Source organism: Artibeus jamaicensis, unplaced genomic scaffold, assembly GCF_021234435.1.
Source record: "Artibeus jamaicensis isolate MK-2021 breed Jamaican fruit bat unplaced genomic scaffold, CSHL_Jam_final contig_470, whole genome shotgun sequence".
NCBI classification, from domain to species: Eukaryota; Metazoa; Chordata; class Mammalia; order Chiroptera; family Phyllostomidae; genus Artibeus; species Artibeus jamaicensis.
Window position 1 is genome coordinate 673883 of NW_026521849.1, and position 14973 is coordinate 688855.

A 14973-nucleotide genomic window follows, 5' to 3' on the forward strand; every position below is an offset into this window, starting at 1 on the left:
GTCATCAGGATCCTCACAGAACTGGTTGATTATAGCCACAAATTAGACAAATATATAAAGACGAAACTAATTGAAATGAATGGAATTGCACAGGACACCAATAGCAATGAAAAGGAAACTGGGACTCAAATCAATGGAGTGGACCAGAAGAAAGCAAATAATGGCCAAACAGAAAAGAGTCAAGAAGCAAGAATTCAAAGAAATGAGGAGAGTCTTAGGAACCTCCAGGACATCTTTAAACGCTCCAACATCCGAATTATAGGGGTACCAGAAGGGGGAAAGGCACAGCCACCAGTGGAACACTTATTTGAACAAATAATAAAGGAGAATTTCCCCAATCTGGCAAAGGAAATAGACTTCCAGGAAATCCGGGAAGCTCAGAGAGTCCCAAAGAAGTTGGACCCAAGAAGGAACACACCAAGGCACATCATAATTACATTAGCCAAGATTAAAATGAAGGGGAGAATCCTAGAAGCAGCTACAGATAAGGGGACAGTCACCTACAAAGGAGTCCCCATCAGACTGTCAGCAGACTGAAGCAGAGGAGTTCATCATCACCAAGACCTTCTTATATGAAATGTTAAAGGGACTTATCTAAGAAAAAGAAGTTAAAGGAACATGAACAGTGAAAGGACAGCAAACTCACAGTTATTAACAACCACACCTAAAACAAAAGCAAACTAAAAGGACAGCTAGATCAGGAGTGGAAACATAGAAATGAAGATCTCAAGGAGGGTTAGCAACAGGGGAGTGGGAGGAGGAGAAGTGGGGAGAAGGTACAGAAAATAAGTAGCATAGACAGTAGATAGAAAAAAGATGGGGGGGCAAGAATAGCATGGGAAATATATAATCTAAAGGACTTGAGACACATGGTCATAAACTAAAGGGGGGGTAATGGTGGGGACGGGGGGGCAGGGTGGAAGGGAATGAAGGGTGGAATGGAACAACTGTAACAGCATAATCAATAAAAAAAAGAAAAAAGAAAAAAAAAGAAAATTAAAGTTCGAAGAACCAAAAAAAAAAAAAGATTTTGAATCTATATAAAAGAATCAAATGAAAATACTACAATTAAAAGTAAAATTTGTGAAATTAAAAATTCACTAGAAAGGATAATAATCTATTAGACACAACAGAAGAGAGAACTAAGAAAATGAGAGATGGGTCCACAGAAATATATGTATACAAAGGAAAAAGACAGGGAAAATACAAAAAAAGAGTGTAAGAGGTTTATGGTGGAACCTTAACATGGTGGAAAATTCTAACATTTATGTAAATGGAGACTCCAAAGAAAAGAAGAGGTAGAAGCATAAGCCACATTTGAAGAAATATTGAATGAAAACATTTCAAGACTGATGAAAGACATCAAGCCACAAATTTAAGAAGGTCATTAACCATCTGTGGTGGAACAGCCTCCAACATGCCACTGAAACCCTTTTGGGGAAGACAATCACTCTTGAGGTTGAACCCTCAGATACAAGAGAATATGTAAAGGCCAAGATCCAGGATAAGGAAGGAATTCCTCCTGATCAGCAAAGACGGATCTTTGCTGGTAAGCAACTGCAATATGGACATATTGTGGTAGACAAAAAGTCCATATGTTTTTTTCTGTAAAATGAATGACAAATTTTTCACTTTCACCAATAACTTTTTGATTGGGATATTTGAGTATGTCATCTATCTCTTATGTGGTATAAAATTGATTATTCTCTATTAATGTCTTGATTTGATTGCTATCAACTTCAACTGGTCTACCTGACCATGGACCAATGTCCAACAAGAAATCTCCAGCATGAAATGCCACAACCATTTTTGACATGTTTGATCAGTCAGTCACTGCACCTTCTACATACACTGCACAAATCTTTTTTTGCATTTCAGTTGTCGGTTTACCTTTCTTGAAATAATGGTACATAATATACCAAAGATGTTGTGTATTTTCTTCCATCTCCAATGCTAAAATGGCTACACAAAATTCACCAATTTTGATGGTTTTTGAAATGCACACTGATATGACAGTTGTCATAATACAATCTTTAAAAATTGTTTTGAATGAAGTTAAAGACAATTAAGTGCTACTATGGTCATCTTACAGAAAAAAAACAAGTGAGCTTTTTGGCCAACACAATACTTTACATGGCTATAACACTCAAAAGAAGTCCACTTTTCATCTTGCCTTGAAACTTTGTGATGGTGCTAAGAAAAGGAAGAAGTCTTACACTACTCCTAAGGAGAATAAGCATAAGAGAAAGAAGGCTGAGTTGGCTCTCCTGAAATACTACAAACTGGATGAGAATAACAAAATCAGTTGCTTTTGCCTGAAGTGCCCTTCTGATGAATGCAGTGCTAGAGTTTTTTATGGCCAGTCACTTCGACAGACATTGTGGCAAATGTTGTCTAACCTGTTGCTTCAATAAAATGAAAGACAAGTGGGTTAAAAAAAGACAAAACCTAAAAGACATATGGGTTAATAAAAGACAAAAACAAACAAACAAAAATCTTCAAAGCCCACACAGGATAAATGTAAAGAAAACCAAACCTAAGCACTTCACAAGAAAACACTACTAAAAACCAAAGAGGAAATGTTAAAAAGGGCCAGGAGAGAAAAAGATAAAGACTTCGGGCCAAGATGAAGTTGTAGGTGGAAAAATACTGAACCTCCTTGCACAACCAAATTCAAGAACAACAAAGATTTAGAAACAAAAACACAACCAAAACAGACAGAAAATTGAACTGTACCAAACTCGGACAATGATGAACCATTCATCCAGACCAGTAAGAGGGGCAGAGGCAGCGGCCAGCAGAGAGGGGTCCCAGCAGGAAAAGGTGGCGGTTAGCGGACCTGGGTGGGCACCAGACGAAAACCCAGTAAGGCTCACAAGGAAGCTGGAGGACCACAGTCACACATTCGCATGCAGATAAACCAGGCCAAAAAAAAAAAAAAAAAAGCAGTGAGACAGACCATGTACCCCAGGGCCCCAGCGACAGGAAACAAAGCCTAAAAGCACCAATTGGAAAAACTTTCAGGGGTTGAGGTGCCAGTAGAGGCTTCAAGCCTCACTGGAGAGTTCGTTGGAGAGACCCACAGGGTCCTAGAATGTGCACAAGCCCGCCCACCCGGGAACCAGCACCAGAAGGGCCCAATTTGCTTGCGGGAAGCAGCAGAGGGGACCAAAATCTGAGAGAGAGCATGCAACAAGCGCCATTGGCCCTCTCTGACCCTGCCCCCACATACAGCATCACAACTCAGTGATGTGGGTCGCCCCACCCTGGTGAACACCTAGGCTTTGCCCCTCATACCTAACAGGCGCAAACAGACCAAAACATTATGGCTTAAGCAGAAGAACAGCTCAAAGCCCCAGAGCCAATACTTCTAAGTGACCAGGAGATAGCCAATCTATCAGATGCCCAATTCAAAACACTGATGACCAGGATATTCACAGAACTGGTTGATTTTAGTCACAAATTAGAAGAACAAATGAAGGCTAAACTAAGTGAAATGAAGCAAAATGCACAGGAAACCAATAATGGTGGGAAGAGAACTGAGACTCAAATCAATGAAGTGGACCAGAAGGAAGAAAGGAACAACAAAACAAAAAAGAATGAAAAAACAAGAATTCAAAACAAAATGGGGAGAGGCTTAGGAACCTCCAGGACATCTTTAAACGCTCCAACATCCGAATTATAGGGGTACCAGAAGGGGAAGAGGAAGAGCAACAAGTAGAAAACTTATTTGAACAAATAATAAATGAGAACTTCCCCAATCTGGCAAAGGCAATAGATTTCCAGCAAGTCCAGGAAACTCAGAGAGTCCCAGAGAAGTTGGACCCAAGAAGGAACACACCAAGGCACATCATCATTACATTAGCCAAGATTAAAATGAAGGAGAGAATCCTAGAAGCAGCAAGAAATAAGGGAACAGTCAGCTACAAAAGAGTTCCCATCAGACTGTCAGCTGGTTTCTCAAAAGAGACCTTACAGGCAAGAAGGGGCTGGAAAGAAGTATTCCAAGTCATGAAAACCAAAGACCTACAACCAAGATTGCTCTATCCAACACAGCTCTCATTTAGAATGGAAGGACAGATAAAGTGCTTCTCAGATAAGACCAAAGTCAAGGAGTTCATCATCACCAAGCCCTTATTATATGAAATGTTAAACGGACTTATCTAAGAAAAAGAAGAGAAATATATGAACAGTGAAAGGACAGCAAACTCGCAGTTATTAACAACCACACCTAAAACAAAAGCAAACTAAAAGGACAGCTAGATCAGGAGTGGAACCATAGAAATGGAAATCACATGGAGGGTTAGCAACAGGGGAGTGGGAGGAGGATAAGGGGGGAGAAGGTACAGAGAATAAGTAGCATAGACAGTAGGTAGAAAATAGAAAGGAGGAGGGCAAGAATAGTATAGGAAACATAGAATCTAAAGAACTTGTGACACAGGGACATGAACTAAAGGGAGAAAATGTGGGGGGAGGGGTTGTGCATGGGGGAGGGGAATGAAGGGGGAAATGGGACAACTGTAATGGAATAATCAATAAAACATATTAAAAATAAAAAAGATACATTATTTTCAAAGCAACAAGCAAAGCACCCACATTAACTTAATAAAATTAATGGAAGCGAGAAGACAATGGAAGGACATCTTTAAAGCACTAACAGAAAATGACTGTGAATCTAGAACTCTATATATAGAATTCTATATACTGCAATGAAAATATTCTTCAGAGATGGAAGCGAAAATGAAAACAGAATTTGCCACAGCAGAGCACACTAAAAGTAATACTGAAAAGAATACTCCAGGCAGCAGGAAAATGATCCCAAATAGAAGGAATGTCAGAGAAATGCAAATTAAAACTACAGTGAGATAATCACCTGTCAGAATGGTTATCATCAAGAAATCAACAAACAGCAAATGTTGGCAAGGACATGGAGAAAAGAGATCCTTTGTGCACTGTTGGTGGGAATGCAGATTGGTGCAATCACTGTAGAAAGCATTATGAAGTTGCCTCAAACAATTAAAGATTGAACTGCTATATGCCCCAGTGATTTCACTTCTGGGAATATATCCAAAGAAATCTGAAATACTTATTCAAAAGGATATATGCACCTTGTGTTCACTGCAGCATTATTTATAATAACCAAGATTTGAAAGCAGCCTAAGTATCCATCAGTTGATGAGTGGATTAAAAAAAAAAAGCTATGGCCCTGGCTTGTGTAGCTCAGTGGATTGAGCGTGGGCCTGCGAACCAGACAATCGTGATTCGATTCCCAGTCAGGGCACATGTCAGGGTTGCAGGCAGGTTCCCTGCAGGCCAGTTCCCAGCAGGGGACGCACAAAAGGCAACCATACATTGATGTTTCTCTCCCTCTCTCCTTCCCTTCCCCTCTAAAGATAAATAAATAAAATCTTAAAAAAAAAAAGCTATGGTACAATTTACACCATGGAATAATACTCCACATCCATAAAACAGAAGAAAATCTTACCCTTGGGGACAGCATGAATAGACCTGGAAAGTATTATGCTAAGTGAAATAAGCCAGGCAGAGGAAGACAAGTATCATATGATTGCATTCATATGTGGAATCTAATGAATGAAATAAACTAGCAAACAAAATAAAAAAAATTAGAAGTAATGTAGTGCAGGTAAAAAAAAGGCACTAGAAGAGAAAAATGTGGGTAAAACTAAATTAATGTGGAGAGTGTTTTAAAATAATGTCTCATGGGGCTTAAAATATACATGGAATAAAAATACCTGATAAACACAGCACAGCAGATGGAAGGGAAATACAGGGAGCTTAATACAATAACCTTAATATGAGGTTATTAAGTTCTCTGCATTGCATAGGAAATGATACAAGCACAAATTTATATTGTATCCTAATGAGTGAGAATTAATGTGGTAATTTCTGGAGCAAATTACAAAAGAATAACAACAGAATGCATATCTAATAAGGTACTAGAGGGAGAAATAGAAAAATAATTTTTTAAATATTTGGTGAATTCAAAAGCAAGAAAAAAAGAACCAAAGACAGAACAAGTAGAAAAATAGAAATATTTTAGACCCAGCTATATTAGTAATTACATTAAATGCAAATGAACTAAATATTCCAATTAAAAGACAAACGTTTTCAGGCTTAATACAAAGACAAATACCTAAATATATAGTGCTTAAAAACACTAATTTTGAATAAAAGAATATAGAAAAGTTGAAAGTAAAAATATGGAAAAATATCATGGAAAAATGATAACCAAAAGAAAACTGGCATAGTAGCTATATTAATAATATAAAGTAAATGGTAGAATCAAGATGGCGGTGGACTAGGACAGAGCAGATACCAGTTCCTAGTACAAAAGAGAGGGAGACCTGTCCAATCGGAGGAGGTGAGACCAGCAAGCCAGCAGTTGACTAGCATATATGAAAATAAGAGACCAGAAACCTCATCGGTCACGGAGGAACCAGATGTAATCTGTTATTTCTTTTAAATTTTATTACTGTTTCATCTTTCCATACTTTTGTCCTCTTTTCCCGGATTTTCTGTTTTATTTCGTTTTCTTTTCTTTCTAAACTTATTGCTCTTTATTCCATTCCCCTACCATTTTTTTCTTTCTTCCTTTTATTTCTTTCCTTGTCATTTCTTTCTTTTACCCACAAGAGTCACAATCAACTTGAAAATATGAAAAGACCAGAGCTGGACCCATAGAAGAGGCCTCCCAACAGTAGAGTCAGAGAGACAAATTGCACATTGTTGTAGGAGAGAAGCCAAAAGTTGCTGCATATTTGAGTAGGTGGAAGCAGAGAACAACAGGATAACCGAAAGAGACTGCACCACTGAAATTCACAGGCATTCCACCACAAAAGTTCACACCATAAACCCAGGGTGTCAAAACAGATTAATCTACGAAGCTGAGGCTAACAAGAAGAGTCTCACAAACCAAGGGAAGTCAAAGAAACAATCCCCAAAGGAAAGGAAAGGAGGAAGCCTCAGAAAGAATGTTAGATGAAATAGAGGCAAGTCAACTATCAGATTCTGAATTCAAAGCACTGGTTATCAAGAAGTTCAAAGAGCTCACAATCAGCTACCAGAAACTACAGGGGAGCTACAATGATCTCACCTCGAACTATATCAACATGAAAAAGGAAATGAAAATTATTAGCAAGGGCCAAGAGGAAATGAAGAATACAATTTCTGAATTAAAACACAGTAGAAAGCATTAGAAATAGGGTAGATGAAACAGAAGATAGGATTAGTGAATTGGAGGACAAAGTAGAAAGCATCTCACAGAAAGAACAGGAAAGAGAAAAGAGGCTCAGAAAGAATGAAGAGGGATTAAGAGAAATGCAAGACAATATGAAACGTAATAATATCCAAATAATAAGAATACCAGGAGAAGAAGAAGAACAAGGGATAGAAAACATATTTGAAAGAGTAATGAGAGAAAATTTCCCTAATTTGATAAAAGAAAAAGTCACACAAATCCAGGAATCACAGAGTCCCATTCAAGAGGAACCCAAGGATGCCCACTTCAAGACACATCATCATGAAAATGGCAAAATTCCAAGACAAAGAAAGAATCTTAAAGGCAGCAAGGGAGAAAAAAGAAATAACATACAAGGGAGTCCCAATAAGGTTAGCCACTGACTTCTCAATGGAAACACTCCAAGCAAGAAGAGAATGGCAAGAAATATTCCAAGTAATGAGAACCAGAGGCCTACAACAAAGGCTACTTTACCCAGCAAGGCTCTCAATCAAGATAGAAGGCCAAATAAAGAGCTTCCAAGACAAAAGAAGTCTAAAAGAATTTGCTGCCACCAAGCCAGCTCTACAAGAAATACTAAAAGGTCTGCTTTAAGGAAAGGAAGGAAAAGAGATAGACAGAGAGGAACACAGGTACAAAAAATGGCAATGAATAAGTACCTATCAATAATAACCTTAAATGTAAATGGATTAAATGCTCCAATCAAAAGACACAGAATAACGTCATGGATAAGAGAGTATGACCCACACATATGCTGCCTACAAGAGACCCACCTCAGGCCAAAGACCATCACAGACTAAAAGTGAAAGGCTGGAAACAAATTTTCCAAGCAAATGGACAAGAAAAAAAAAGCTGGGGTAGCAATTCTCATATCAGACAAAATAGACTTCAAAAAAAGAGCCATAAAGAGTGACCCAGAAGGTCACTTCATAATACTCAAGGGAAGAATCCACCAAGAAAACATTAACATCATAAATATATATGCACCCAACATAGGAGCACCAAAATATATAAAGAAAATCTTAGGGGAATTCAAGAAAGATATAGACAGCAACACAATTATAGTGGGGGATTTTAACACCCCACTATCAAAAATGGACAGATCTTCCAAACAAAATATCAATAAAGACATTGTGGCATTAAACAACACCCTTGATGAAATGGACCTAACTGATATATACAGAGCTCTTCACCCCAAAGAAGCTAAATACACATTCTTTTCAAATCCACATGGAACATTCTCAAAGATAGACCACATGATAGGACACTAAACAAGCCTCAACAAATTCAAGAATATTGAAATCATACCAAGCATTTTCTCTTACCACAAGGGACTGAAACTGGAAACCAAACCCACAGGAAAAAACCCAAAACACCCAAAATCATGGAGACTGAATGGTATGCTATTAAACAATGAATGGGTCAAGAATGAAATTAGGGAAGAAATCAAAATGTTTCTGGAAACAAATGAAAATGATCTCACAACAACCCAAAACTTATGGGACACAGCAAAGGCAGTCCTGAGAGGGAAGTTTATAGCAATACAGGCCTACCTAAAGAAGATAGAAACATTTCAAACAAACAACCTTACTCTACGCCTGCAAGAACTCGAGGAACAACAACAAAAACAGCCCAAAGCAAGTAGAAGGAAGGAAATAACTAAGATCAGAGCAGAACTAAATGACATAGAGACTAAAAGCACAATTCTAAGGATCAATGAATCCAGGAGTTGGTTCTTTGAAAAGATAAACAAAATAGACAAGCCTTTAAGTAGGCTCATCAAGAAAAGAAGACAGAGGACACAAATAAACACAATCAGAAATGAAAGAGGAGAGATTACAACTGATACCACAGAAATAGAAAGGATTGTAAGAAATTACTATGAAGAACTGTATGCCAAGAAATTTGAGAACCTAGGGGAAATGGACACATTTCTAGAAAAATATAATCTCCCAAAACTCAATGAAAAAGAAGTAGAACACCTGAATAGACCAATAACAGCAAAAGAAATTGAAGCAGTAATCAAAAAACTCCCATCACACAAAAGCCCTGGACCATATGGGTTCACAGGAGAATTCTACAAAGCATTTAAGGAAGAGCTAACCCCCATTCTTCACAGACTATTCCAAAAAATCCAAAAGGATGGAAAACTCCCAAACTCCTTTTATGAAGCCAGCATCATCCTAATTCCAAAACCAGATAGAGATACAACAAAGAAAGAAAACTTCAGGCCAATATCACTGATGAACATAGATGCTAAAATCCTCAACAAAATATTGGCAAATCGCATCCAACAATATATCCAAAAGATTATACACCATGACCAAGTGGGATTCATCCCAGGGATGCAAGGATGGTTCAACATTCGCAAAACAGTAAATGTAATTCATCACATAAACAAAAGCAAAGACAAAAACCACATGATCATATCGATAGATGCGGAAAAAGCTTTTGAAAAGGTACAGCACCCATTTATGATAAAAACACTCAGCAAAGTGGGAATAGAGGGAACATTCCTCAATATAATAAAGGCCATTTATGAGAGACCTACAGCCAATATCATACTCAATGGGCAAAAACTAAAATCTTTTTCACTAAGATCAGGAACAAGACAAGGATGTCCACTTTCACCACTTCTATTCAATATAGTATTGGAAGTTTTGGCCACAGCGATCAGGCAGGAAAAGGAAATAAAAGGCATCCAAATAGGAAAGGAGGAAACAAAACTGTCACTGTTTGCAGATGGCATGATAGTGTACATGGAAAATCCTATAGACTCTACCCAAAAACTGCTCAAATTAATTAATGAATTTGGCAAAACAGCAGGATACAAAGTCAATATCCAGAAATCAAAGGCATTTTTGTATACTAACAATGAATCAGCAGAAGCAGAAATCAAGGAAAAAATCCCATTCAATATAGCAAAAAGAAAAATAAAATATCTGGGAATAAACCTAATCAAGGAGGTAAAAGACCTGTATGCAGAAAACTACACAGCACTGAAGAAAGAAATCAGGGAAGACACAAACAAATGGAAACATATACCTTGTTCATGGATTGGAAGAATTAACATCATCACAATGTCCACACTACCCAAAGCAATATACAGATTCAATGCAATACCCATTAAAGTACCAATGGCATATTTCACAGACATAGAACAAACACTTCAAAAATTTATATGGAATCATAAACGAGCCCAAATAGCAGCTGCTGTTTTGAGAAAGAAGAACAAAGTAGGAGGGATCACAATACCTGATATCAAACTGTATTACAAAGCCACTGTAATCAAAAAAGCCTGGTACTGGCATAAAAACAGGCACACAGACCAATGGAACAGAACAGAGAGCCCAGAAATAAACCCAACTCTCTACAGTCAATTAATATTCGACAAAGGGGGCAGTAACATAAAATGGAGTAAAGATAGCCTCTTCAGCAAATGGTGTTGGGAGAACTGGACAGCTACGTGCAAAAAAATGAAACTTGAGCACCAACTTACACCATACACCAAAATAAATTCAAGGTGGATAAAAGACTTAAATATAAGCCATGACACCATTAAAGTCCTAGAGGAGAACATTGGCAAGAAAATCTCAGATATTCCACGCAGCAACATTTTTACGGGTATGTCCCCTAGAGCAAGGAATATAAAGGAAAGAATAAACAAATGGGATCTCATCAAAATAAAAAGCTTCTGCATGGCTAAAGAAAACAGTATTAAATTAAAAAGACAACCAACTGTATGGGAAAACATATTTGCCAATGATACCTCAGACAAAGGTTTAATCTCCAAAATATACAAAGAACTTACATGACTCCAGTCTAGGAAGACATCGAACCCAATTAAAAAATGGGAAAAGGACTTGAACAGACACTTCTCTAAAGAGGACATACAGAATATCCAGAGACATATGAAGAGATGCTCAATATCGTTAACTATCAGAGAGATGCAAATTAAAACCACAATGAGATACCACTTTACACCAGTCAGGATCGCTATCATAAACAAAGCAACAAACAACAAATGTTGGAGAGGTTGTGGGGAAAAGGGGACCTTAGTTCACTGTTGGTGGGATTGCAGACTGGTACAACCATTATGGAAAACAGTATGGAATTTTCTCAGAAAAATAAAAATCGACCTGCCTTTTGACCCAGCAATTCCACTGTTAGGATTATACCCCAAGAATCCTAAAACATCACTTTCAAAGAACCTATGCACCCCAATGTTCATAGCAGCACAATTTACAATAGCCAAGAGTTGGAAGCAACCTAGGTTTCCATCAGTAAACGAATGGATCAAAACATTGTGGTACATATACACAATGGAATTCTATGCAGCAGAGAGAAAGAAGGAGCTACTACCCTTTGCAAGAACATGGATGGAACTGGAAAGCATTATGCTGAGTGAAATAGGCCAGGCACTGAAGGACAAATACCATATGATCTTACCTTTGACAGGAAGCTAAACAATAAAACAAACAAGCAAACAGAATAAAAACAAAGACACTGAAATAGAGAACAAGTGGGCAGTGACCAGAGGGGAGAGAGAAGGGAATTTAAGGGGAAAAATGGGGAGGGATTTTGTGGAACAAGTATGAAAGACACAGGGATGAGGACTGGGGTGGGGTGAACGGGAGAGAGGGAGGAGACAGGGTAGGGGTGGCTGGGATGGGAGAAATAGACAAAAATGTACTTGAAAAATAATTAAATAAAAATTAAAAAAAATAATATAAAGTAAAATGGGGTGAAAAGTATTAACGGAGACTAAAAGAGACATTTTATTAAATGGTCAATTCAATAGGAAGATATAATAACCCTAAGTTTACACAAACCTAAAGATATATAAAGCAACACCCAAGAGTACTAAATGTTAAAATGGACAAATCCACAATGGAACATGCAGATGAAAATTTAGTAGTGATATAGAAGAATTGAACCATGTTATATAAACTTGACCCAACTCATACACAAGGTGGGGCAAAAAAAGGTTTATAGTTGTGAGTACACAAAACACAGGTTATTTGTGTACGATTATTTGTTCATAATTATATTATTTTCCATATGAACAACTGTAAACATACTTCTGTCCCTCCCTGTATGTGCAACACTGCACTCAACTTTAGAACTTATATTCTTTTCACATTCACATGTCAAAATTGGCCATATTCTAGGCCACAAATGTTAAAGGAATTGAATCACATTATTCACCATTAGAATTAAGCTGGACACATACAACAAAAAATAAAAACACTCCTACATACTTGAAAATTGCACAATGAAATGTCTAAATAACCAATGAGTGAAAAAAGAAATCATAACTGAAGATATAAAGTATTTTTAAGTGACTGAAAATGAAAGTACAACTTATCAAAATTTGTGAGATGAGGTATATTGTGCTTAGTGAGAAATTTACAGTCTGATTACATATTTTGGGAAAAAAGGATAAAAACTAGAGATCTAACCAAGCATCTCAAATACCAGAAATCAATTGGATAGGAAACAAAAGTACAATAAAAAATCAAAAGATAGAGGTTGGTTCTTTAAAAACATGAACGAAGTTGATAAAGTCCTACCATGACTAATCAAGAAAATAGAGAAAGGAACTACAAAACTAATATCAGCAATGAAAAGTGAGATACTACTACAGACCCTAGAGGCATAAACTGAAAGAGAATATTACAAACAAATTTTGGCCAAAACTTCTGAAAATCTGGATGAAATAGGTAAATCCATTAAAAACTCATTCAATATTGGCACAAAAAAATAATGTGAACAGTTCTACACTTACTGTTGAAGAAATTAAATCTGTAATTAAAAACCGGAACACATAGAGATCCAGGATGGTGGCACAGTAGGTGACAGGTACACTCACTTCCTCCCAGGATGAAACTGGAATTACATCTAAATTACAAAATAATCATTCTGAATAAACAACTGAAGTCTAGCTGAAGAAGAGTCTTATAGCCAAGAATGTACAGAAGCCACATGGAGACTAGTAAGAAGGGCAGAGACACAAAAAGGGATAGCCCCACTCCTACTGGCAACAGCTGAGGTTCCAGAGGAATTTCTCAGCTGCAGGGGTTCTCCCCTGAGAAGTGTGGGGTCTAAACCCCAAGCTTGGCTCCCCAGCCTAAAGCCCCAGAGCCAGGAAGAGGTTCCCACATAACATCTGGCTGTGCAAAGCAGCAAGGTTTCTGTACACCACGAAGAGGAGAGAGTCCACTAGAGATTCAGGCACCTTCTTAAAGGGCAGTGCACAAAATTTTGTTCACACTTACCCTGGGCTCTGAAGGAGGGAAGACAGAGCATACTAAAATCCCCGGAGGAGAGTCTGTGGATCTGGAGATGGAGCTAAAGGGACAGCTATCAAAATACCTCTGCTGAGTCATTCTTCCATACCCCAGACACCATTCATCTTTCTTGGGTGGAGCATTCCCCTAGTGCAGTGTATATAGCCTACCCCCTGGACTCCCTCTCACCCGGTGGAGCTTATGCCCTACTGAGTACAAACAGCAAGAGGAAGCAAGTGAGGGTGGATTTCGTGGGGGGTGCCTTGAGAATTTGCTTCTAAGCCTGGTGCTAGTAAAAGCCAGCCTTGGTATGCAGCTTGATTTTTCACATCCCCAGGCCCAGCAGATGCAGTCACAAACTGTACATCACTTGTAGCTCCAAACAAGCTGCCAAGAGCCCATCACAATCAGCCTCTTTCATTGGCCTGCACCAGAATCTCTCCCAAGAGGTCCAGAACCAGAGAACCAAAGATCTAGAGGCCAGCTTCGGACATCAGAGCAGGATCCAATAAGCTTCACAAGCAGCTTATCCAAAAGGAGATCTCTGCAGGCACCAAACCCTGCTGAGGCAAATTCTGTTTTACGTGGTTAGCACCTGTACAGCAGGTCAAACTCTGTGGTCAGCATTGAGCCTCAGAGTCAGTCAGCATTGAGCCTCAGAATCAGCCAACCTGAGAGTCAGTCCCATGTACAAATGGACCAATAGCAATGAAGAGTCAGTTACAACAGGAGGGCCCACATAACCCCACCCAAGGGACATTTCTGGAGCACCTCTCTCAGGTGATAAAACAAGACTGCAAGAGTGGACCCCACTGGACACCTACTGCATAAGGCAACCCCACAAAGACTGGGAGGCATAGCATATCTATCTAATTTGTAGAAACAAACACAAAGAGGCAGCCAAAATTACAGGCCTCAAATAAAGGAACAGGAGAAATCTCCATAAACAGAGCTAAATGAAATGGAGGCAAGCAATTTATCAGACATAGAGTTCAAAGTAATGGTTATAATGATGCTGAACACAGGAAAAAAAGGTATAGAAGCCATTAAAAAGGACAAATCATAAATAAAGAATACAATATCTAAAATGAAGACTACACTGAAAGGAATAAGTAGTAGATCGATTGAAGCAGTGGGCCTAATCAGTGATTTTGAAGACAAGGGACAAAAAAAAAAACCCACTCAATCAGAGCAGCAAAAAAGAAAAAAGAATTTCACAAAGGTCCTGGCTGGTGTAGCTCAGTGGATTGAGCACGTGCCTGTGAACCAGAGGCTCGCGGTTTGATTCCCAGTCAGGGCACATGCTTGGGTTGCAGGCAGGTTCCCTGCAGGTCAGTTCCCTGCAGGGGATGCACTAGAGGCAACCATACATTGATGTTTCTCTCCCTCTCTCCTTCCCCTCTAAAGATAAATAAATAAAATCTT

General features: G+C 38.4%; 1 protein-coding gene across 1 annotated transcript; it reads left to right on the forward strand.

Moving 5' to 3' along the window:
• Positions 1-1245: 1245 nt before the first annotated feature.
• Positions 1246-14060, forward strand: LOC119037336 (ubiquitin-40S ribosomal protein S27a-like). Its single transcript, XM_053667594.1, is given in 5 exon segments — positions 1246-1298; positions 1410-1575; positions 2109-2351; positions 2353-2426; positions 13886-14060. Coding segments are annotated over 5 exon segments (711 nt in total).
• The last annotated feature ends 913 nt before the right edge of the window (positions 14061-14973 follow it).